Source organism: Mauremys mutica, chromosome 3, assembly GCF_020497125.1.
Source record: "Mauremys mutica isolate MM-2020 ecotype Southern chromosome 3, ASM2049712v1, whole genome shotgun sequence".
Lineage (NCBI taxonomy): Eukaryota > Metazoa > Chordata > Testudines > Geoemydidae > Mauremys > Mauremys mutica.
Genome location: NC_059074.1, coordinates 133,859,012 through 133,883,186, shown reverse-complemented (window position 1 = coordinate 133,883,186; position 24,175 = coordinate 133,859,012). Strand labels below are relative to the sequence as shown.

Below are 24,175 nucleotides of genomic sequence, written 5' to 3'. Positions count from 1 at the left end.
CCCTTGACAATTTCAAAATCATATTAAGTCAAGCATCTCTGTAAATTCAGCTCTTACTAAGAGTTTCTGTGAAAATAGCTTTATACAAACCACAAAGCTAGGCATGCCAGAATCATGTTTCAGGCTGTTTTTACCCTATTCCTTGCAGAGCAAAATTGAAGAACTTGAAACAGATCAATCAATCCTCGTGCGCACCCCACTTTGGAAACCACTGGTCTAGATAATATTTAGTCCCACCATGAGTGCAGGGGACTCACTTAGATAACCTCTCAAGGTCCCTTCCAAGGTCCTATGATTGTCACCAAGCTATTGGGAGTTTGCTGGTGGTGAGGACTACAGTAAGTAGCGCTGCCATCCATTGTGCAAGTATCTAAGGACGTCTGGAAGAATGTCAGCAATGCCAGCATCAATCTCAGTTCTTGTAAAGGACTGACAGACTTGACAAAGGGGCACTTAATGGGCAGAATTCCATAAGAGGTGTTTTTGCCTCTTCGTTTTGTCGGCTTACAATAAATTGCTGAATTTTTTGGTAGGTGGCTAGCAATGCTGCTAACAGTGACTTGTGGTATGTGCACATGTAATGGCACCACTTCACAGAAGGGTCCACGCTTTACAGTTTAAGTGCATGAAGTCTGTGGTCTCCACTGTTGTCATCTTGTAGACCAGGGTGTCCAACCTACAGCCCACCAGAGCATTTCAGAAGGCCTGCAGCCTGCTTCAACGCAATATACTAAAGGGAGATTTATTAGCATTAGATTTACTGCACCATCTACTCAGGACACTCCCTACACTAACACAGGAACAAATCAACATACCCTTAGAGCCCCGACCAGGGTTATTCTATCTACTACCCAAGATGCACAAAACTGGAAATCCTGGACGCCCCATCATCTCTGGAATTGGCACTCGCACTGAAGGACTGTCCAGATATGTGGACTCTCTACTCCAACCCTATGTCACCAGCACTCCCAGCTATCTCCGTGACACCACTGATTTCCTGAGAAAACTACAATGCAATGGTGATCTTCCAGAAAACACCATCCTAGCCACCATGGATGTGGAGGCTCTCTACACAAACATCCCACACAGATGGAATACAAGCTCTCAGGAACAGTATCCCTGATGATGCCACAGCACAACTGGTAGCTGAGCTCTGTGACTTTATCCTCACACACAATTATTTCAAATTTGGTGACAATATATACCTCCAGGCCAGTGGCACCGCTGTGGGCACCTGCATGGCCCCACAATATGCCAACATTTTTATGGCTGACCTGGAACAATGCTTCCTCAGCTCTCGTCCACTCATGCCCCTTCTCTACCTATGCTACACTGATGACATCATCTGGACCCATGGGAAGGAGACTCTGGAAGAATTCCACCATGATTTCAACAGCTTCCACCCCACCATCAACCTTAGCCTGGACCAATCTACATGAGAGGTCCACTTCCTAAACCACATGGTACAAATAAGTGATGGTCACGTTAACACCACCCTATACCGAAAACCTACCGACCTCTACGCCTACCTTCATGCCTCCAGCTTCCATCCTGGACACACCACACGATCCATCATCTACAGCCAAGTGCTGAGGTACAACCGCATTTGCTCCAACCCCTCAGACAAAGACCAACACCTACAAGATCTTCACCAAGCATTCTCAAAACTACAATACCCGCACGAGGAAATGAGGAAACAGATTAACAGAGCCAGAAGTGTACCCAGAAGCCTCCTGCTGCAAGACAAGCCCAAGAAAGAAACCACCAGAACTCCACTGGCCGTCACCTACAGTCCTCAGCTAAAATCTCTCCAAACGCACCATCAGTAATCTACAACCCATCCTGGACAACGATCCCTCGCTTTCACAGGCCTTGGGAGGCAGGCCAGTCCTCGCCCACACACAACCCCCATGTTTATATCATTTTAGTTTACACTGGTGTGTAAATAGAAAACCTACGTACAGTATTGTCTAGCTATATACATACGAACAAGATTAACTTAAAATGTAAATCAGTACAGGTGACTTCAAATCTTATTAAAATATGTAGAATCTGTTTGGCCCACACAAGGTTGTGCTTAGGTTTACGTGGCCCTCTTGTGTAATAAAGTTGGGTGCCACTGTTGTAGACTCCATTGTCAATTCCAGGAGAGCAGTGGCTAAGTCCAGGTCACCAGTAGCTTCATACTCCCTTAGGAGCGTTTTGCTCTCTCAACTCCATCATGGCATAAAGAAGTTCCTGTAACCAAGAGTGATATTCTTCTTTGAAGCTTCAATAATAAGCTTTGTAAAAGGAGTCAAAGTTCTTGGAATTTGGTGGTATGCTGATGTTTTTTTGAGACGCTGGTAATGACAGGGAGTTTGAGGACAATGTATGCCACCACTGGCCAGTGCTAACTGTGAGGAAAGTGGTCCAGGACAGTTTGAGAGGCAATAAGTGGTGATCTGCTGGAGTCAATGGACACAAAATGTAAGTCAGGTGTTTATTCTTTTTTCCTTTAGGCTGACTGGAAGGTACACAGCTGTACCTTTTGTTTTGCAGTGCTGTTCACCTGCAGCACTGTTTGATGAATAACCCCATGCTATATGGTGGCTATTAAAATTGCCAGGGTACACAGATGTCTTATGATTGATATTATAATTAAGAGTAAAGTCATCATGCTAATGCACAAGATGAAGTGCAACAGACTAGAAACAAGACAATGAAACAGTGCACAAAATTTAAAAAAAATACATGAGAGTCACCTCCTACCTCTCATTATAAGCTATTTCTGTGTTCACTGTAACAGCAGTAGGTACATACTTAAGTGCAAATACAATTTTCAAATTGGTCCTCAGTCACATTAAGAGAAAACTCTAGTTATTACAAACTCATTATCTGTACCAGACACTCAACAAATGGGACAAGCAAGCACATTTCAGCCGTGTGCTGTAAGTTTTCACATTTCCTGATAAATGAGCTAAGAGTTCTCCAACAAGGTGCTTTACTTTTCTAAGAAATTTTCTTGGAGAAGATCAAACTAAGAACAGCTGCTGGGGGAAAAAACAAAACAAAACAAAAAACCACACACCACCAAGTCTGCAGTTTCAAGATACTGAATATATCCTACAGCTGTGTACACTTAGTGAACGGTGTTGTCTGCTGGTGAAGTATTTGAATACTTCTATGGGGAGGACTATTCAAAGGTAATATTGCACTTGAGTAATTTTACTGCAGTGCTGTTAGACACCTACTATACCAAGCCCATAGCAACATTATTTACTTTGCTTACTCCTTAGTGAATTACATGCCAAAGGAGAGAATAGTTGGTTTTAATGCATTAGGCAGCTACTTCTGCTGTTATAGCAGGTTTCCTAAAGATTAGCTTACAGAACATTAAATGTTCAATAACTGATTTAATCATGATATACACAGCTCTGCATTAGTATGAAATCTAGATGGACCACTAAATTATATGAAGAATCTAGCATATTTTAGTCACTTGTCCTAGACAAGTATTTGTCTTGTTAGACTAGTCTACTTTAAACAGTAAGACTGTCTAGACACTGTATTCAAGGAGAAAGAGAACACCATCTGTACAGAAAAGCATTCATCTTTCCCTTTATTTGCACAGATTTCCTGTGACCCACTTTTTGAAGAAACACTATTGCATCTCTCCATCTTGCTGTTCTAAGGAGTCAGTAAAGTCAGGGGTACTGGCATAGTTTAGTTGTGTACTTGCTCCATTTCCCTATTTTTGAAAAATGCTGACAGCTATAGCATTAAGGCAAGGAACAAAAAGCATCTGAAAGGCCATACTAATAACTCAAATATATGCACAACAGCATGCCACTACCTTGACCAGGCAGGAGGCAAGCAATCAAATAGAGAAGAAAAGACAGACACTGAAGGAAAACATACAGATAGAAAACTGACAGGTCTGAAACAGATGTCTTAAAGGGCACTGGGAATTTATTTTGGGGAGAGTGAAAGGAAAAGGGAGAGTAGTTTTAGATTTTAAAGTCTTTACCAGATGTGTTCAGTCCAAAAAAAAAAAAAACCAAAAACCACCCAAACAACCCCCCAAGCCCAACACTGTGTATTATTACTGCTCTGTCAGTCACTCTGGGAAAAGCCAGACACCAGAGCGATTATATAGCTCAAGGCATACTGTGGTCTACACTCTTCAGAGTAGAAAGAGCTTATTATAAGGCAAGGCAGACCACAGCACATTTACAGCTGTACAATTCCTGGTTAAAATCAGCTTGTTGCCATGAGAAGGCTACCAGCCACCTAATTTTATTGGAAAATCAAAAGGCATTATTAATACTTAAACAAGTAAAAGCTCTGGATAGGAAGACCACCTTCCCAATGTTATTTTAACTACAATTCTTTTAAATAAGAGAAAGCTAGTTAGCTTAAATAAAAATCAAACATATGAAACGTGCAATATTCGGATCACCATCACTACTATAACAAGTTGAGGCACAGTAGGAAAAAAACCTTAGCACTAAGAAAGGAGGATTAAGTTTTCTAGGTACTAGTCTAATAATTGGATGGTCATTTCGCTCTCGTTTTCTATGAGTTTCCCACATCATCTTTTAGGGTAGATGTAGATCTCTTTTTCACTACATGATTGGCATTTCATAATTCTTGTTCCTCAGGCCTCCAACCCCCATCTTCCTTTCCCCAGAACATCATGGGATATATTGCTAATGTGTGGATAGTTGCAGCACTTCAGCAACTTTCACATGACTTTGAAGAGGACAACTGAACAACACCCCCACCCAGAATTTTCCCTACTGTTCTTAAGAATTAAGCCTCCAAAACAACTCTTGAAAAGCAGATTTCTCCACTAACTGAGGCAGCTACCCAGGGCCATGGCCTGGTTGCCTAAGGAGCATCTATAGGATTCTTCTCCTGGCATTTGGTTCAAGTCAGCAACAGCATTAAAAAAAAATTAACAACTCCATTCTTTTATAACAGCAATCTAGAGATAAACTTAGTATTATATACAAATACGCAACTAAGTTGGCGTATGGAAATCCCTAAAGCTGTATTGACAAGTCCTGCTACTAGTCACTTTCTTCAAACTTAGTGACATTGATCACATTGTGGTTGATGTTTTTCTACTGCGTCCTTTCTTTTTACTTGATAGTATCAGTTAAAGTCTTTCATCTAATGTTTATCTAGACATTTCTGCTTTTCTTACATTTAGATGCATGACTGGTTTATAAATTTTCCTATCAAAACTCTACATAAGCTTTTCTCTTTCCTTATTTTAAATATCTTAATTTTGAGTTATCTTTGGCTATTGTTAAAGGGGTTTCTCTCTTCATAAGTAGTGAAAAGTTTGTGTCTATGCATCCATCAACTTTCCATCTTTTCATTAACATAGCTATTTCCTCTAAGCTAGCTAGAGATTACTTTATATAGAATGGAGAGTAATCCTGTGCATTTCACAGAGGTAGTGAATAGTTTTTCAAATTCTATCAGTTTTCTGCTTAGGTTTGCCTTTTTGTGAGGGTGGGTTAGCAAATTTCTCAATTATTGGTATTGATATATTGGAATTGTGTGTCTTTTGATGAGTTGTGTATCATCAATCAAACTGCGTGGTTTCAAAACAGCTGGCCAAGTTGATATACCTATAAGTTCCTAAACATCGAAGCTTCCCAGGCTTTTACTGGGGTTAAATTCCATATTATCTACTATGAGCAGTGGCTTAGCTTTCTAAATAAATTATCCCAAGTTTCTACTATTGCTTTCATAAAAGGGTGATTATACATTGACTTTGGCCTATAAAATATTTCTTTAACCAGGGAAATCAGGTAAATTTGATGTCTCAAAATGAAATCATTCTGTGTCTACCTGCTAGTTTGGGTTTGGTATTAGCTAGTACATTAGGTTTCTAATCTGACTAGCTTTATAAATGGCACTTATGTTTGATACTGTCAATAGCTTTTGCCATGGTCTCTGTAAACTAGACTGCTTAACCCTGGATTTCTTATTTACTCAATTTAGTTTAATCAGGAACTGCTCAGAACTAAAACCAGAAGTGTTTGGAAAAGGATGTTCATTTAGGGTAAGATATTCATCTTAACTGATGCAATTTTGCATTTTGACCAGTTTTCCAGATATATTTTGATACTCTTAAATCAATGGAGCATAATTATTATAAGTCTTACTAGCTTTTAGGAATGTGTATTCCCCGGTATCTTACAGAATTAGTTACCAATTTGTATTTGTAATTATCTTTTATATATTTCCATAGACCAGAGCATACACTTATGTCCAGGAGTTGTGATTTGCCAGTTTTTTTAAAATCTGGATGTTTTGCCAAATGTTAAGATTTCCTCTTGAAATTCTAGTAGCATTAATAACATCTGCATAAATTTAACTTGTGTTCCCTATGGTAATTTCATTTATATTAGGATTATTTCTGACCAGTTAGATGACTGACTCCATTACCATGGCATAAAGAGGTGAATAATGACATCCTTGGTGTATGTGTGCACACACCTCAAAAAAGGGGGGGAAATTTTATGATAAATATCCAGTTAGTCTACTATAAGAGTATCAGTTGGAAAATAAGACATCTAATTTTAAAATTTGGGGCCTAAACCAAAGCATTCTTTACTTACAAAAACAAACGTTAACTAGCATGCCAACTATTGCTCTGCAATGTTGAAGATTTAACAGATGGTGAAATAATTTCTAAGACTGTTAGATCAATATGTCTTAATTCTAGTTCTGTGTAATGCCAGGTTTATTATAGTATTAAAACATCAGGGTGTCTTTTTGATTTAATAAACGCATTGTGATTGAGACACCACCACTAGAAGCTTATATTGACAGTTCACTCCCTCTCAATGTCTTAGTGTTCTAAAAGTTATTTATGGTATTTTTTTCTCAACATACTACAGAATAGAGATTTTAGCAGAAAGTATAAAGGTAACATGCCTGTTTTCCACACTACTGTCTTAACATTATTTAATATTGTAGTACTTATTACATCACATATCTTCAATGCACTATTATGTATCTCTATAGTTCTGAGAGTCAACTGTCAACCCCCTCCCTCAAAAACAGACAGGTTCTCACAGGTACACCAACTCCTTCCAATATTTGTATTAAACATACATTATACCCAAAATCAAGCAGCTGGGCTACAGAGAGATGTAAATTTGTGGACTAGAACCTGGGACAACTGACGTTCCACTGTGCTACTGGGAGGTCATGTGGAGCCACAGCCAGGGAGCACTATGGATCACAGGTGCCACAGGAAGTACCACCCAAGGAACCCAGGAGTGACAGTACCCTGCAGCTCTCTGATTGGCTAAGTGCCCTATTTAATCTTGGAGGGCGCCTAAGGAAGTTGTCTGGGCAACCACAGAGACTTTTGGCCTGCTGCATCTTCAGAGCTCACCTCATCCCCGACCCCAGCTTGACTATGAAACGGACTCTTGTCTCCTGACTCAAACTTGGTTCTACCTCTAATTGGCATATGACTCTGATCCTGGCTTACTGAACCCAGCTCTAGCAACTCCTCTGACCCCTGCTCACCGACTGCCATCCCTGATGTGTGGATCTCGGCCGAGCTGTAACTGCTAGGCCTGACTTCCTACGCCCCAGTCTTCTACAGAATGCAATTTCAAACTCAACCACATCCTGTTGGCTGCGTCCACTCTAAGCTTTTTCTGAAAAATCACCCAACTCTACTGGTAATAAGGATCAGAAGATTAGTGTGAACTGGCCATTAATACTGGTGAATAAAAAACCCTCTAAAAGAGGTGACTTCTACTATGGCTTGTCCCAGTGGAGAGGCTCCAACGCAAGGTTTTCAGGTATGGCTCACTGCAAACAACATCATAGTGTTTTCAGGAACTAGAAAGAGCAATTGGAGGCCAGGTTAACGTTGTTTTCTCCCACGTATGCAGCTTCTACACTGTCATGCTTAGCAAGAATTCCCTGGTGATGCAATTTTCACCATTTCTTTCTTAATAAAGAATGGTAACTAACTTGGCACCATCTACACAACTTCCAACTTATTGTTCCAAAAGAAAGTTAAAAGCTCCTAGACTAAGCATACACTGCTGAGAGAGCTGGAGAGTTCAGATTTGGGGGCCAGGGGTAAAGAAGTAGACTTCAAAGAACGGGATAAGAGTATCTGCAATGAAGAATAAAATGGGTGTGTCCTTTTTTAATTTATGATATAAGAACCAACTTGAGGCTTTGTGTTTTTAAACTAGAAATGGCTCGGTCTTGCCCATCATGTCTCCTCCTTCCCCATACCCACAAAAAAAAAAAAGATTAAGAAAAAGAGGTCTTTAAGAATTTAACATCACTCAACTGAAGACAGATATAGACTGAAGGTCTCAGAAAAAGCACACAAGGAGTCCACATCAAAACATCCAAGCCTTCTTTACATAAAATTTAGTTTCTGTGTGTGTAAAGAACATCAAAATTGAAAAGTCAAGCACATGCCAGAATTAAGGTTGCCTGTGCAACCGTAATTTAGCCCTTTTATGCATGAGAATACAGTCTTTAATTACCGGTACATAACACTCCAAACTCCTCCCTCCTTCAGTGCTCAGAATGGATCTGCTCTGGAGATGAATCACGGTGGTCTAGCACAGGAGGCTCTTGGCTGTAGGACCCCTATCTCATTTGGGGATGTCAGGTGTGTCTGTTGTGGTAACTGGAACAGGCAGGCCTAAGCCTACCCACAACTAAGGTCCAACCCCCTCAATTGAGGCTGTTAAAATGCCAGTAGGCAAGACCTGACTGCTCAGGCATCAGAGAAACAATCATGGACACCAAGTGTTGGTCCAAGAAGGGGGCCAGATGCATGCTGGAGGAGTGGACCCACAAAATGTTAAAACAGGAAATATAAACGTAGTCCAGCTGGGAGTGGAAGAGAGATGATGAAAGTGTGTGTGTTGGGTGAGAGTTCTGAGGCCTTTTCAATTAGAGACTCCAGGGGATGGGCAGTATTGTCCCGCTTTGCTGCCAGAACCTCCTTGGCCAGCTTCAGCTGCTGGACCTTCTCCTGCGGTGTGGTAGTAGGAACAGCAGTAGTCCCTCCTCCCCCTTTTAAGAGGAGAGAGTTTTGCTAGGCCTGTGACTCATGTTTGCCACACTTGCCTCCATTCCCCATCACCAGTATCCAATCCTCATTGGTGGTTGGAGAGTGAGCTAACAAGGCAAGGGCGAACAGAAGGGGACCAGAGGAATGAGGGTTAGTTAGGAAGTCAGGGGAAAGGGCAGTCTCCCGTCAAGATGGACTGGCTCCCTAACATTGCCTAAAACCCTACCTTCTGAGTACCCCACCTGACTGTTAACTGACCTGACAGACCACGCGGCTGTTAGGTGCAACTACCCCAGTGCCAGGGTGGATTTGATTTAAATCACTAGTCAGGAAGACTCGATTTAATCATGGATTTCTACATAAAAGTGCATTCCTGGTGGTTGTTATAACCTTAATACATATTCTTCACAACTCAGAGATAGATGTAGGTTGTTTTTAGAAGGTACACACTATACTTTTTTAAAGTGATTTATCTTGAAAGCTTTTCAGATTAGTTTTACAGCTATATCAGAAAATGAATGATTGTTTAGTTATTTCATTTACCAAAGGTAATTGAAGCAGATATTTACGAAGTCAGTTCACCTCCCCCTATCTCCAAATCAACAGGTTAATCATTAATATTTGGAGGATTTGCTTGCCATGCTGTATCAGACAGACATTTAAATTGTTTTATTAACAGTATTATGTATTCGGGATTTTTTTTCCTCAACAGCGAACAATATTTTAACAAAACAAGCATATGAATTTGAATTTAGACAGACATTCAAAGTTTTAAAATCAGGTTTTTGTTAAAATTGTTTCAACTAAAATAGTTAAATGAAATTTTAAAAAAAACCAAGAATTAAGTTGACTAGGTCAGCCAGATCAACATGAGAAACTTAAAATATTGGCTTTGGCAGCTAACTCAGTCTTCACCTTCATTTTTGTGTTTGCTCATAATCTGGAAAAGAAATACAAGCTTTCCTGCTTTTTCAGGTTCCAAACGATTTCTCAATTTGGAATGAATTAGTCCAACGGAAGAAAATATTCTTTCTACACTGGCAGAAGAAGATACTGCTGTTAAAAGTGAGATCATCACTTCAGTCTGAGTCCAAGTGCTTAAAGTGACTTCCACCAGTTCACTGGCGTGACTTTCTTTAAAACATCCATCAGCAAACATTTATTGAACAGTTCACCCTTAGCGCTGAAGTTGGCATTATGGAGGGATAATTGCTGGATGTCCATGTCATAGCCAACTCCTCTTCTTCAGCAGTTAAGGTTTGACCCTGGTACCTAGTATTGAGAATATTTGCAAGAAAATGAGCTGGAGATCGTGCTTGTCCCATTTCTGTTAAATGCTTATAATTTAACTGTCATTGCATATTTCTCTTTTTAAGATCTCACTCAGTTCCTTCTAAATTTCAAGAGCTTCAGTGATAAAACAGTTATTTCCCTGCATTTTGTTCAAGGCTACAGAAATAGGCTTCAGGATACTTAGCATGTGCTCAACATTTGTTTTAAAGCTCAATGTTGAGAACACTGGCTGTAACAGTGCCATCTATTTTTTCACTATTTTGTTCATAAACTCATCAGATTAGGCCAGTCCTTGATATAGTGACCAAACAGTCCCCTACTGAGTTCCATCGCATGTCTGGTGGGAAAATTAGCTTGGTTCCTCCCACTTTTTTCAGAGCAGCTGCTGCAAAGTGGTTGTTACGGAAGTATTTTACAATTTCAACAACATTAGCCTTTATTTCTGGAACACTGAAGTCTGGCTACTGCAATCGTATGTTATTAGCTTGGGACTCTCTACATCATTTCTTCTCATCTTGGATACATTTGCAGCAGTCTATGACCAAGATGCGTAATAGACATAAATTCCTCCCCCGGTTTGTTATGACTTACTTCTGCTACTTTTAAGTATTCTGCTGTGTGTGCATTTCCTGATGTATCAATTGTTTCTGTAAGGAAGACATTCCCTTCTTCTGTTGTCACACAAGAACGTAAAACAGGATCTTTGTAGACATTGTTAACTTGAGTCTTGATGGGTGGAGCAATTTCGCCCTCTAGACCTTTTGCACACTGCACAATTTCTCTTTCATATACTTTATCCAGCAATTTGCCTGCGACATCTGCTCTGTTGGGTGGACTATATCCTGGTCTTAATGACTGAACCATGTTAATGACGTGTGGGTTCTCAATCATATGGAAAGGAGAGTTTGTTGCATAAACAAACCGGGCAATTTTTCATCAATTTCCTCTTGTTGTAATCTGCTGGTTCTTATCACAAACTTATCTGTGGTTGTTTCTGGATGATGGAGATTTTTTTTCTTTACTACAGGTGATATACTGTGGCTATGTGACATACATGATGTGACCGAAACACTATCATTGGCAGATAAGTCTGAAACGATAGAAAATGATAGTGATCTTGAAGGTGGATAGTCTTCAGAATCCTGCATGTTGAGGATGGATTCTCCTAAACAAAATAAGTCAATGCAGTTGTTATTACCATACTGCTCATTTAGTATTACTCTCTGCGTTCACTGACACTCAGTACTCCTTTCAAGGTGAAATTGTAAAAGAAATGCCTATTTCAGCTATTTATTTTTTATTACAACTGCATCTAAAATGCTAGTACCATAATGTAACAACTATATTTTTTGCTTAAACTTGAGAATTCAAAAATAGTCCAGAAGGAAGACGGGCAGTCCTTAAGAAAGAAGGATGAAATAAAAAAAAGTTTACCAACCTGAAGATCCTGCACGTTTGGACATGTTCCTTTCATCATCTTCAATGCAACTTCCTCCTTAGAAGGAACACTTCTCATGATGTTGTTTCATACGGGCAACCAGGCCTTGCATTTCTTTGTTCACTCTTTGCATGTATTCCTGTCTTTCCCACAGGTAGAGGAAGTTCATTAAAATATTCCCAAACTGGGTTTCTGTTACAGCTTTCTGCCATTAGAGGTTTTTCCTCCTAGTGAGAATAGTATGGTAGATCTCAGATCAAAGAAAGCTACACTCAGACCTCCAGAAATCTGGAATATGCTGCTTAGTTTCACTTTTGTTTCTACTGCCTGTCCCTCCCGTCTCACATTTATCTCCAGACTTCTTCTCCTTGTCCAGGTCTATTCTGCCCTCAAACAAACAATCTTCTATTAATTGAACGTTTGCACTTTTAGAGAGAGGTAGGGATTGATTCTGTGTACACAAATTTGCAGAGGGACAATAGGATTGAGGTCTGTTATTTCTCACCTCTATATATTATTTAAAAACATTTTTGCTGTTAATAAGCATGTTCTCTCTGGAGACAAATCCAGAGTTTAAGAACTGAAAAACTTAGCATCTCTGATGGTATCTTCTAGACTGAGCACCATTGGTTAAATAGAAAGATTAAACTAAATCTATACAGAAGCCCCTGGAATCCCATAAAATTGGATCCCTCCATCCATGAACTATTGGAACTCATTTACAAAAAACTTTTCTTAAACATTACATGAATATACTGTCTCATACTATAGAATTAGAATTTATAATCCCTATTCCATGATGAGATATCTTTGAGCTATAATGTATCTTTAGATTTTTTCCCCCTAAAAAAATGTGATTTATATTTTTAAAAAATCATTTTTATCCACCCTGCCCAGTACCTAAGTGGGATTTGTCAGACAAAGGAGCAGAGGGAACCAGGTAGTGAGGGTCCCTGGTGGTGGCAGGGCCAGCACCCTCTTGGATGTTAGGGGTAGTCAGCATCCTTTGTCAGGCCAAGGGACAGTTCCCTCCTGACATGCCCCAAAGCCTGGCAGAAAAGAAAGCATTGAATGAATTCAGTAGAGGAAGCCCTGATAGAGTATTACAAAAGACCCCTCCAGATTCCCCCTGCCACTCACTAACCGTAGCACCTGGGAGGATTACTTGCCCACAGAACAAAACCATGCAACAGGGGATGGGATCTTTGCAACCCAGGGGGAGAGGGGTACTGGGAGAGATGTTTTCCCAGGGATGCAAGAGGGGAGCACTGGGAAGGAAGGACAGGACAGAGCTGAGAGTCATCGGTACAGCCAGATCCTCCAAGGGCTCAAGAGGGACAGAGGCCCCCACCCAAAATGCTTTGCTCCAGAACCTCGTTGATTGCCTGAGATGGAGGCAATGTTGGGCCATAGTAGTGGCAGCGGCTAATGGAGGGATAACCGATGGCGATGGGACAGGGGCCACCTAGGTACCTGCCGTTCACCCCCACGCATATGCTTCCACAGCTGGTAAAAGGGACAATGGGGTTGAGATGGGTGAGAGATGTGCTAGCAGTAGCCACTGCAGATTTCTGGGCAGGACTTGTTCTTGCCCTGGCCCTCCTTGCTGACTGAGGGGACTCTGCCCATGGTGATGGTTTGGCAGGAGAGTCCCTGCCAGTGCTTTCTGCTACAGACCTGATCGAAGTGCTGATGGTGCTAGCAGAGCTGTTGATAGCCATGGGTAGGGCCCTACCAAATGTAGGGACCATTATGGTTAATTTCACAGCCATAGAATTTGAAAATTGGTAAATTTCATGTTTTCAGATTTTAAAATCTGGAATTTCACAGTGTTGTAAGGGGGGGGCCTGACTCAAAAGTGGATTGTGTGTGTGTGTGTGTGTGTGTGTGTGTGTGTGTGTAAGAGAGTCAGTCACAAACCTGTTGTGAGGGGAAGCGGTCATGTGATTGCCACCCTCACTTCTGGACTCTGAAAAGCTCAACTCCCTGATTGGTAGATACGGGCATCTGAGACAGTTTTGTAGGGTAGTGAGCTCAATTGGTAGCCTCAAACTTGAGAGCCACAGCCTTAAGTTATCAAAAACAAGTGAAAAAAACTCTGGTTTCAAGTGTCATTAACTGAATGTCAGCATGGAGCATCCAGCAACTGTGTCTTTCTTCATTCCCTGTCTCTGTACTGAAAACACCTGTCCACGTTTAGACCTTGCTCTCTCCATCCACGGAGTTTGTTGGAATTGTCAGACAGCACTGAGCTAGCCTTGCAAGATGGGGGATTCTGCCTTCCACTGAGTTCCAAAACTGTAGCATAGGCAAACTACAGTCTGCTTCTTTCACAATATTTTTGTAAGCAGGCATCTCCAGCCTACAATTCTTATAAAAGCCAGAAATTGCATTAAGTGAGTTTAAATCCACCATCAACAGATGCATTTGTGCAGGGTCAAAAATATGCACTGCTTTTAGGAACCTTGCTGCAGGTTGTGAAACTTTTGAGCTATTTTTGCTACATCGCTTGACTCTTCCCCATAGTAGTAGTATTGTCTGAGCTGCTTTGCCATGCAAGAACACCTGCTGACCACTGGCATTTAACTCAGCATTGTCAGAGTGGTTTTCGTTTTGACTGTGATTCAGCCCAGAATAGTACATACATCCATTACTTTGTTATATGCTTGGTAGATTGTAACATGTTGAGATTCAAACCAAATGATAAAGTCCATGAGTCCTGTGGCATTCTTGGCAGCAAACTGAACATCCAGCTGAGCATCGTTTAGAAGAGTGGTCAGTTCTGTTAAAACCTGTGTTTTCAGTGTCAGTGTCAGCTCTTCTGAGATGAACTCGGACTAGTACTTCAGGTGAGCTGCATGGTATTGGACAGGCCAAAACCAGAAATTCCAATGAGTAATTACTGGCTGGGAGGGGGGGGTGGGGGGAGGGAGTGCAATTTTTTTGTTCCCCAGTTTCAGTCATGTTTGCAATGTGCTGCCTGTATTGAAGTTTGAGGTTCGGGCAGTGTTTAAGTATCTTTTTAATGTAGCTGACCAGTTTATTACCTTTATCAAACTTGCATCTCCACAGCTCACTGACGAGAGAAATTATGGGTGGATTACATGTAATATGGACAGCATTTTGCATTAGACCTCGGAGAAACTATTTGAAAAATTGTCACAAGTTGCATTGTCACTTATGAAAGTAGATACTTTGTCAAAGTTTGCACTGTTAACTACACTATAGTTTCTCAAGGGATAATTAACAGCACCCTAATAAATGCGGTTGGTGAGCACTGTTAGCTTTCTTGTCTATACAGCTTTGGCCTTGTCAGAAATAAAAATCAAAACAGAACATGCAGTACATAGTTGTCTTGCTCATCTGTGGACTCATCCGAAATAACTGCAAGACTCACATGAGTTAATTTGACTTGATCGCCTCAAAATGTGTAGCAAAAGCCTTTGGAAGGTAGTTCTGTTGTAGCTTATTCGCACTCGGTAAGCAACCAGCATTTTGTACATTCCGTTGAATTAACTCGTGCAGCTTTGGATGATCACGTTTTTCCAACAATATTTAGCACTTGCAAATGCACGCACAAGTTCCATTCTAGCTAAATGATGGGTCTCAGAGCTCTGTCTTCTTAAAAAGATATTTTTAAAAAACCTGTTTATCAGCAATGCACTATCCATAGCCCTCTTTCTGCTTTGATGGGTTTCTGAGTTTAAGTGGCACTGAACTGTTGCTCAATGTGAGAGATGCAATGAAACATTGCAACTTCTACAAAATAGTTTGGCTTCCAAATTCTTTAACATAATCTGCTGCAGTAATCTTTTGAGGTTTGATTTACTTTGAACACTCATTTTACAGTAACTGCACAGGTCTTCTGGTAGGCAGTCAACTGAGATCACTGTATTACAATACCTCCCCAACGTCCATATCTACCAATCAGTGAGTTGAGGCCAGAGTGTGATTTGCTACTGTAAAGTGTCCATCAAAAAATTCTGTCAAGTGCCTCACCTTTTTATTAAAATAAGCTGCTAATTGCATCTGGAAGGAGGTACAGTTCCTTGTACAATGTCCCCTCTCCAAGCAGCTGCAAGAGGAGGGGGACAGGAAGTGAATGGGGATGAGAAGGTGCGGGCGAGATACCCAAGAGCAGTCCTGCAGAGAAAGAACAAGTCCTGTCCTGCCCCATGCCTGGATTAAGCAGCTAGGACAGTGGTTCTCAAACCTTTTTACTGGTGACCCCTTTCACATACCAAGCCTCTGAATGAGACCCCCCCCCCCTTATAAACTAAAAACTTTAATACATTTAACACCATTATAAATGTTGGAGACAAAGTGGGATTGGGGTGGAGGCTGACAGCTCGACCTCCCATGTAATAACCTTGCGACCGCTTGAGGGGTCCCAACCCCCAGTTTGAAACCCCCTGAGCTAGTAGCTCTCTGCTTGGGTGCTCCCAGCAACACAGGGACGATCAGACCCCACCTCCTGGTGCCTCCTCCAGCTGCAGGAACCTCTGGGGCTGCTGCCTAGTCCCAGAGTGTCCTGCAGCAGGGGGAGACACCCAGAGGAGGGTCTGGTGTCCTCCCCCCAGTGACTGTGCAGGGGGATGGACAGTCCTGTCCTTCCCCAGACCAGACAGAGCTAGGAACCACCTTTGCTGGGGTGCTCCTTGCACCAGGGAGAGATCCGATTTCACAGGGAAAGGCTTATTTCATAGTCCATGACCTGTTTTTCACAGCCATGAAATTGGTAGGGCCCTAGCCATGGGGCAGCTGGATAAGAAAGCCAAGGTAGGATGACAAAGGTGGCCAGGGATTCCCCCCTTTCCTGAGTCTCCCCCACCAGATAGACAAAGGTGCCAAAGCAGAAGACTCACCCATTGCTGGAGTCCACCCTCGAGCGACAGTGGTAAGAACAGCCACTGGAGTGGGGAGACAGGAGGGAGAATATAAAAAGGGGTGAGGGTAGGGAAAACAGATGTTACCCACTCCTCTCCATAGGGCTGCACATGCGGGGAGGAGAGAACTAATCGAAACTGGAAGGAGTAATCAAACAAATGAAAGAGATTGGGGATTACAGTTGGCACTGGAGTGGAAAAAAATCCAGCTCTTAGAGCTGCACTGTAGGGAGTGTATAAGTAAGTGTGTGTGGGGTGCAATGATTGGTGAGATAACACAAGGGCAGGGAATGCACAGTACATGGTGCTAGTGGAGCCAGCTGAGGCAGTAGGTAACAGAGAGCAAGGGAATAGGTCAGGCAATGAAATGTGGGAGAGGGGGAATAACAAGAGGACTATGTGATGTGTGTGTGTGTGGGGGCAGGGGGGAATCAGGAGCAGTGAACCACAAGCAGGGGACCTGTGGACAGGCAGGGGGAGAAGAGGGCCCATTAGCCCAACAGAGAAATCTGAGGAGGAGCAGCACATGCACACCCATGTGAGGTTGCCTAGTAAGTAAGTGGTTACTGCAGCCCCAACGCAAGTGAAGACAGGCAGGTGGTGAGCAGACTCAATGGGGGCATGGACAGAGGGCTCCAACATAGCTCCTCCTGCCCTCCCAGCAGCAATAGCAGAAGCCAGCAGGCAGCCTCTTTCTTCAGCAGCAATGGGAAAAGGAAGTCTGTCCAGAGCGATAAGCACATCATGTCACTTTTCACAGGTGGTCACTAATTCTGTGTGTCCAACTTGATACTCTAGAGTCTTACTTGCAGGAATTTTGGCACTCACAGCTGCAAATGAAGTCAATGGAGCTGTGGCTTTGAATACAAAATGCCATATAATGCTAAGCACTCCAAAAAAAATAAAATAAATAAAATCAGGTCTTAACTGTCTCAAACTGGGCACCCAAGTTTAGTGGATACTGCTAATCTTAAGCTTTGTGCTTCAACTCCCCATCTGTAAAATGGGGATACTACTGCTCCCTTTCCCCACCCCAATCTCACAGGGAAAATAAACTGATCTATGTTTGTGAAGCACTCAGGTCTCACACTGATGAGCACCATGGAGGAGCCCACGATGACATAATTCTGTACTGGGTTTGAATAATGTGCTGTAAATGAAAGATCTAGAGTCACATATTGAACAAATAGAACAAGATACTGAACACCACAGTGGACACATCATTCTGTTCACTAAGCCAGGCAATCACATGCAGGAGAGGGAACGTGTTCAGTGTGCACAGAATCTTTGGCAATTTTAGCAGCTAAAATTTTAAGGAGTCTATGAGCATGTGTAAACAGGTTTTACCAAAGGCTTCTAACTTGGCCAAGTTTGGTTGGATTTTCAGAGGATCAGTAAGAGGCACATCCCTGACACAAAAGCCATCCACCAGCCAAATTTTAAGTCCCTGCTCCAAAGCATGTGGGCATTAGAGCTTCTCAAAAAAAGTAAATCAGAATTTTTTGAAATGGCAGAAAAGCATTTTTCTCCTTAGCCTTGTTCTCAAACAGGTGAGTTGTTTTTGCTCTGAAATTTAAAAAACAAAACAAACTTTAGCCTGAAGTATACAGTTTCAACCCAAATGGCTTAAGTTTTGACAGAAAAATAAGCAACTGAATACTTTTATAATGGGACATGTTGGGCAACTTTAGTTAGTGCTACTAGCCCCACCGTAAGTAGATCCCCATAAAAGTAGATCTGATACTCTTAAAATCCTTAAAAAAAAAGTAAAATATCAAAGGTTAGCTAAAAAGTTGTCCAGAGCACTTTTGAAGTATGTTACATTTACTCTGTAGTCTGGAAGCCAGCGAAGATGGCAAGGGGTTGCTGGCACCTCCCCCTCACCCAAAAATATTTCTTTCTACCCCTTCTGCCTGTAGTAGAAGAATAGTAAGGGAACAAACCTCCTCTGCTGCTGTGGTATATGAGGTGTGACTGTAGAAGTGATTAGTGAAATACAAAGATACTTCCTTACCTCAGTGAACAGGAGACTGCTGCTGAAATGCAGCACCTACAGGACGCACACCATCTGAAGTGAGATTTCAACTGATGACCATTCCTGTGTCCCTACTTGATTGGGGAATATCCCTGAAGGCTATGACACTGCAATTCAGACAGAGACACCCAGTTTTCCTCTCCCCACCCCAGCAAACAGAAGCCAGAGGAGTTAGCTGAGAGGGACACTGCTCTCAGCCTGGCCAGATCCCTTAGTTATTGGGCCAGCCCCAGGCCAGACCACATGCAAGGGGGGGGGGGCAGGTGCAGTTACACCCACCCACCCTCAACTAGCCCAAAACAGTAGCTTGCAAGAGGGGCCTGGGACCCAACTGTGAAACCCTTATTTCTGTATAAAAACTGAAAAAAATATCAAGCAACTGATCAGAAAAGTTCTGAAATTGTCAATGAAAACAAAATGCAAAGAAAAGCAGCTACTCTAAAATGTGCTAAGACTCACCCTCAACTTCAGAAATAGACCTAACTTTGGAAAAGCCAGCAGGAGATCGCTATACCAGCATAACTTCTGAACACTGTGCCTTAGGCTATGTCTACACTACAGTCGGGATCAACGCTCTGAGATCGATCCACCAGTGGTCGATTTAGCGGGTCTAGTGAAGACCCACCAAATCAACAGCAGATCACTCTGCAGTCGACCCCTGTACTCTACCCCCGACAAGAAGAGTAAGGTAAGTCAATGGGAGATTTTCTCCTATTGACCCCCTGCACTGTAGACCCTGCAGTAACTCGACCTAAAATATGTTGACTCCAGCTATGTTATTCACACAACTGGAGTTGCGTAGCGTAAATCAACTTACCGCGGTAGTGTAAACATAGCCTTAGATAATGACAAAGATGGTATCGTAGAAGAATCGGAAGTAGAACATTCAGCATCAGATTTGCCACCAGATGAAGACGACATGGAAGGAAATGACTGGATAATATGGTGAACAGAAGCTGAAATGGAACCCACTTGATAACACGGTAATCCCAGGGAATAAGATTCCATCAGGACCAAGTGATATTGTGCAAGTTGTATCTGATGGCCCAAAGCAACCACACCTAATATCTTATCCTCAAATAAAATACAAGAACAAGCATAACCAGTTTCAAAAGAGCAGCTTGGTTTATGTTCATGGATTGAATATAGCAAAATACCAAATGCAGTTTACTGCTTTCCATGCAGATTTTTTTCCAACCTCCACTGCTGTAGAAAAATCTGTTTCTTGGTAATGGATTCAGCAACTGAAAAAAGCTCTGGCAAAGGATAGAGGATTCTAACAGGATGAAAACAATCACAAGAGCTGTCAAGTGGTATAGTAGGCTTCATTTTGAAGATATTCAGTCAAAAGATGGTCTTTCAGTTCAGCCACAAATTACTGACAGACATTTGCTTTACTGCAAGAGAACTGAATGTATACCAAAGTTGTGGCAGATGTCCTGCAACTCACTGCAGTCTGGGGGATTGCTCAAAGAGAAAGCAGCAACGACAAGGGCAACTTCCTGGAGCTCCTAACAGCCAAATACAACGATGTGTTAAAGAAAACAAAGTGAACCATGCAATGCAAAATACACCCATTCATCAATATAATATGAAATAATTCAACATTCCTGACAATATATTTGAATGCATAAGCCAAGACTAGAAAGAGGCTAATATTTTCTCTGTATTGATTGACAATTAAGGATGTTAGCAAAACAGTTGCATGGAGATATTATTTGCATAGCACTGTATGACAAATTTTTTTGGTTTCCATCCTGCTAAGTCACTTGATGCAAAGTTCTTAAATATGTGAAGAACACATTGTATGGTACTGATATACAGAACTGCATTTCTCAGACTTATGAGGGTGCCAATGTTATGAGTGGAAATTTTAGTGTGCAAGTTCCTATGGGAAGAAGTATGGCAAACATTGCACATTCACTGTTTCAACCACAGGCTCAAATTAATTATTGTGGATATATGCAAAGAAAACAAACATTGGATATTCTCTCACCCCCTCCCCCAATCCTGGATCAGATATACTTGCTAAATTCATAGCCTTTCAAAAGAAAGTACAACCCAAACAGTTTTGGAATTGAAGTTGTGACACTCAATGGGCACAAGAAGTTTCTGATTGTAATGCTGTGAAAAAAGAGTTTAATCCATTCTTGTGTCATTAGCTGTTATATCAAGGTATGTCAAGAGGTGACAGGGCAGTGAATGCACAAGGTGTTAGTTCAGACTGACTTTATTGCCCTCCTTTGGATGTGAAGGAAAATTCAACTTCTTAAAGTTACCTGACTACTTGCAAGCATCTGAGTGTGACTTGTCTCAGGTATGCTTATCTATGAACACTAGTATCGGTGAATTACTGAACATGAGTGATTTGGAAGATGCATCTGATGAAATATGGACTCAAGCCATTACAATTGCTTCAGAAAAATCATTTCAAGGTACCTGAAGTTTGGGGAGTACATAGCTGTGTATGAATTGTGTGTGACTAGGTGGGATTATTCCTCTGTTGAGTGCTGCCTGAGAGAGAATATTCTCATGCCTTCCATGTATGAAAAATCACCTGAGGAACTGCATGACAAGTGATTGGCTAAGGGACTTGGCTGTCATGGCTACTAGAAAACAAAAGTTGAAGTCTCTTGAACTGAAGAGAGCTGTCAACAGATTTGCTGCTGCTCACAAGAGGTGCATCAAGCTTAAGAAAGTAAATAGTCAGACATTTATCCCCATTCTATAAAGTATGTGTAGTAAAATCCTTGCTCCCCCAATAATGGTTCATCACCCCTTTGCTCCCTGAACTAGTTATACTAGAGTTACCCCTGCTGGAAACATATGTAATTCTGTTGACATGTTAATGATAGAAAGGTAAAAAGGTGTCATTTGATTGGTTTTAAAAAACAACAAAACAATCATAGTTTCAATTATATCACCTTCCATGGGGTGGTGGGAGGGAGGGCGGAGAATGAGACCCATCTCTACCCAGCTCCAGGTCCTTCTGTTGGTGGAAATTGATAATACAAGGTCATTGGAAATGGACTCACTACAATTTAATTTGAAAGCCCTTTCTCTCATGAACACAGTGGTACTAAACATGACAAACCTAGAACAATTACATAGATATAGATGAGAAAATATTTAAAAAAGGAATGTTTTTTAAATTATACTTTAATATAAAGTATTACACAGGCGCACACACTGTTGAACTGTGGCTCTCAACTGACAGTACTGTGTTATCAGTTAATGCTCAGAACATGACACCATATATATATATTTAAGATTATAATGGAAAGAGTGCTTTAAGTTTATTTGCAATCAGTAAAAAAGAAGCAATTCAGTGGTACTGATGATCAGTTTAGTACATTATGCCAAGAGTTATAATGAGGCACTGGTTAAAATATCACCACCCAGCTAGAAATTAGTAGAATCCATCCACAAACAGTATGCATAGTTACCGAAAACATACATTTAATAATTACAATCCCAAAAGAATTTAAAATTCCCTATCATTTTTATACATCACTGGGAAGATGTAACACTGACTAGTAGCTGAACCTTTAGAGAATACCACTCCAAAGGACCTGGTTAAAAACAATGCTTGGTGGCACATCACATGTGATGACAAGCACACCCACAAACTGAATTTGGAAGGTTGGAAAGAAAGTACATTGAGCATCTGGGAAAAAGTCAAAGATGTTAGGCAAGTGCTAGCTGTGGGTGAGGCTTGCCTTATACTAGGTCTCATGGCACGATTTTCAAGAATAACTGCTTCTTGAAGGCAACCATTAAGCACACTTTCAACATGTGTAACAGATGAGAAACAGCATGAAGCAGTCACTCTTAGCAAGAGCACTGCACAGAAAGTAAAGTGAGGGTATTGACTCCAGACGCCCACACATACAATGAATATCACATTGAGCACTACATCAGGAATATATGTAAATATTTGCATCAAGAGGTAAAAGTAAACAAACACACTGATTTTGCAACTGTAAACTGTTTGACTGAGCTGGAGTTTATGAATTACCTTGCAGAGGTTCTACTGGGGAGAGGGAAGTGATGGCGATGGGCAATGCACAGGCTAAGTATGTATAGAAAAATATGTGGTTTGAATGTGAGTTAAGAACAAATATAATTTAGATAATATTTTTACCTCAAGGTTCCAAAGACACAGACAAGGTTTTCATCTCAAGACCAAAAGACCAAAAACATCAAGACACTTGATCACGGCCTTGGATAGACCAAGATGCTAAACAGAAAGTTAATCTTGAGTCTTCAAGAACCTATAGGATATGGACATAATTTTTAGCAATCCTATCTACAGAAATAAATCACAGTGCATATGCTTAAGAGCTGCAAAAGACATGCAGCTATCAAAGCAGAAGAAAGCACTTAAGTCAACAATAATAGAGACCATTTGCAGCTGCTAAATTTTTACAGAAAAGTTTTGTCCTACAATAAGTTGGAGTTTCAGGGATCCACAGCTGATGTCAACCCTGGGGAAAAAAAATTGTGATATCTGTACTTCAACTGGTGCATCGGTGGTCACAGGGACTTCAGCAGCAGCATGAGGAGCACAAGGCTGTCACTTTCACGCAAAGCTTCACATATGAGTGCTTAACTGAAAAGCAGATTTCCAAAACGTATATGACAACTATATGACATATGTAATCTACCTTTACAAATGGCTGTTGGTTTAACAATTCATTCCAAAACCCACAGAAAATTCCTCATGAAGCTTATGCATAGCACTGGGTCCTCTACTGACCACAACAAAGTGTTCCATATGGAGACTCCAAATACAAACGAGGTTATTTGCCATATGGAAAAGAATGAAGGTTTCTATATTCTCTCAGACTTTGACAAAGTTAGATCTATATTTTGTGCTGCCAATAACTTAAAGTTCTGCAAAGGTACAGCAGATGGCAAAGGTACCCTTTGTGCTACTGTTATGGTCTGCTACCAGGAGCATATTAATAGAGACCAGTCCCAGCCTCAAGTGCTGTCTGGACCAGCAAAGAACCACTCCCTGAAGGAGCTTTCTGGCTTCATGATTCACTTTCCTACCAAAATCTACTCCTAAGGGAATTCCACATAAGTCTGCAAATTTTATTTTTCAATAAATAAATGTGGAGGCTTCAACACAGTAGTGGGGAGCACAGGCCACTGGCTGCACAATGGGGGAACTGGATGCACAGGAGTTCACTGAGTGGTGGTTTCCAGGTGCAGAATCCCATTGCCCCTGCAAGGATTCCAAGAGAAGGTGGCTCGGGCTCAGCAGCAGGGAAAATGGGCATGGGAGCTCCAGCTACTGCCAAGTGGATGCACATGCTGGGCTCCTGTTTCCCCCCATTCCTCCCCAACTGCCGCCTCCCCCCCACCCACCCCAGGCACTCTGTCGTGCAGAAAACAGGATGGCTCACAGAACACAAAAGGAGAGCAAGAACAGCATTAGTACCACAAGA

At 41.4% G+C, this 24,175-nt stretch overlaps 1 protein-coding gene across 19 annotated transcripts in view; it reads right to left on the bottom strand.

Moving 5' to 3' along the window:
- GGPS1 (geranylgeranyl diphosphate synthase 1) overlaps positions 1-24,175 on the bottom strand; it is a 51,955-nt gene that overhangs the window by 10,491 nt on the left and 17,289 nt on the right. For 5 of the 19 annotated variants that reach the window (XM_045009384.1, XM_045009368.1, XM_045009369.1 and 2 more), the window contains one exon: positions 16,664-16,708. The exons of 4 other annotated variants lie outside the window; for them this stretch is intronic. In XM_045009384.1, the coding sequence (XP_044865319.1) occupies positions 16,664-16,708 (45 nt within the window). Of the gene's footprint in view, positions 1-11,798; positions 12,542-15,797; positions 15,874-16,663; positions 18,827-19,536; positions 20,186-24,175 lie in introns of those variants that run through there. 10 more of the 19 variants (XM_045009377.1, XM_045009380.1, XM_045009385.1 and 7 more) reach the window with 10 other exon arrangements.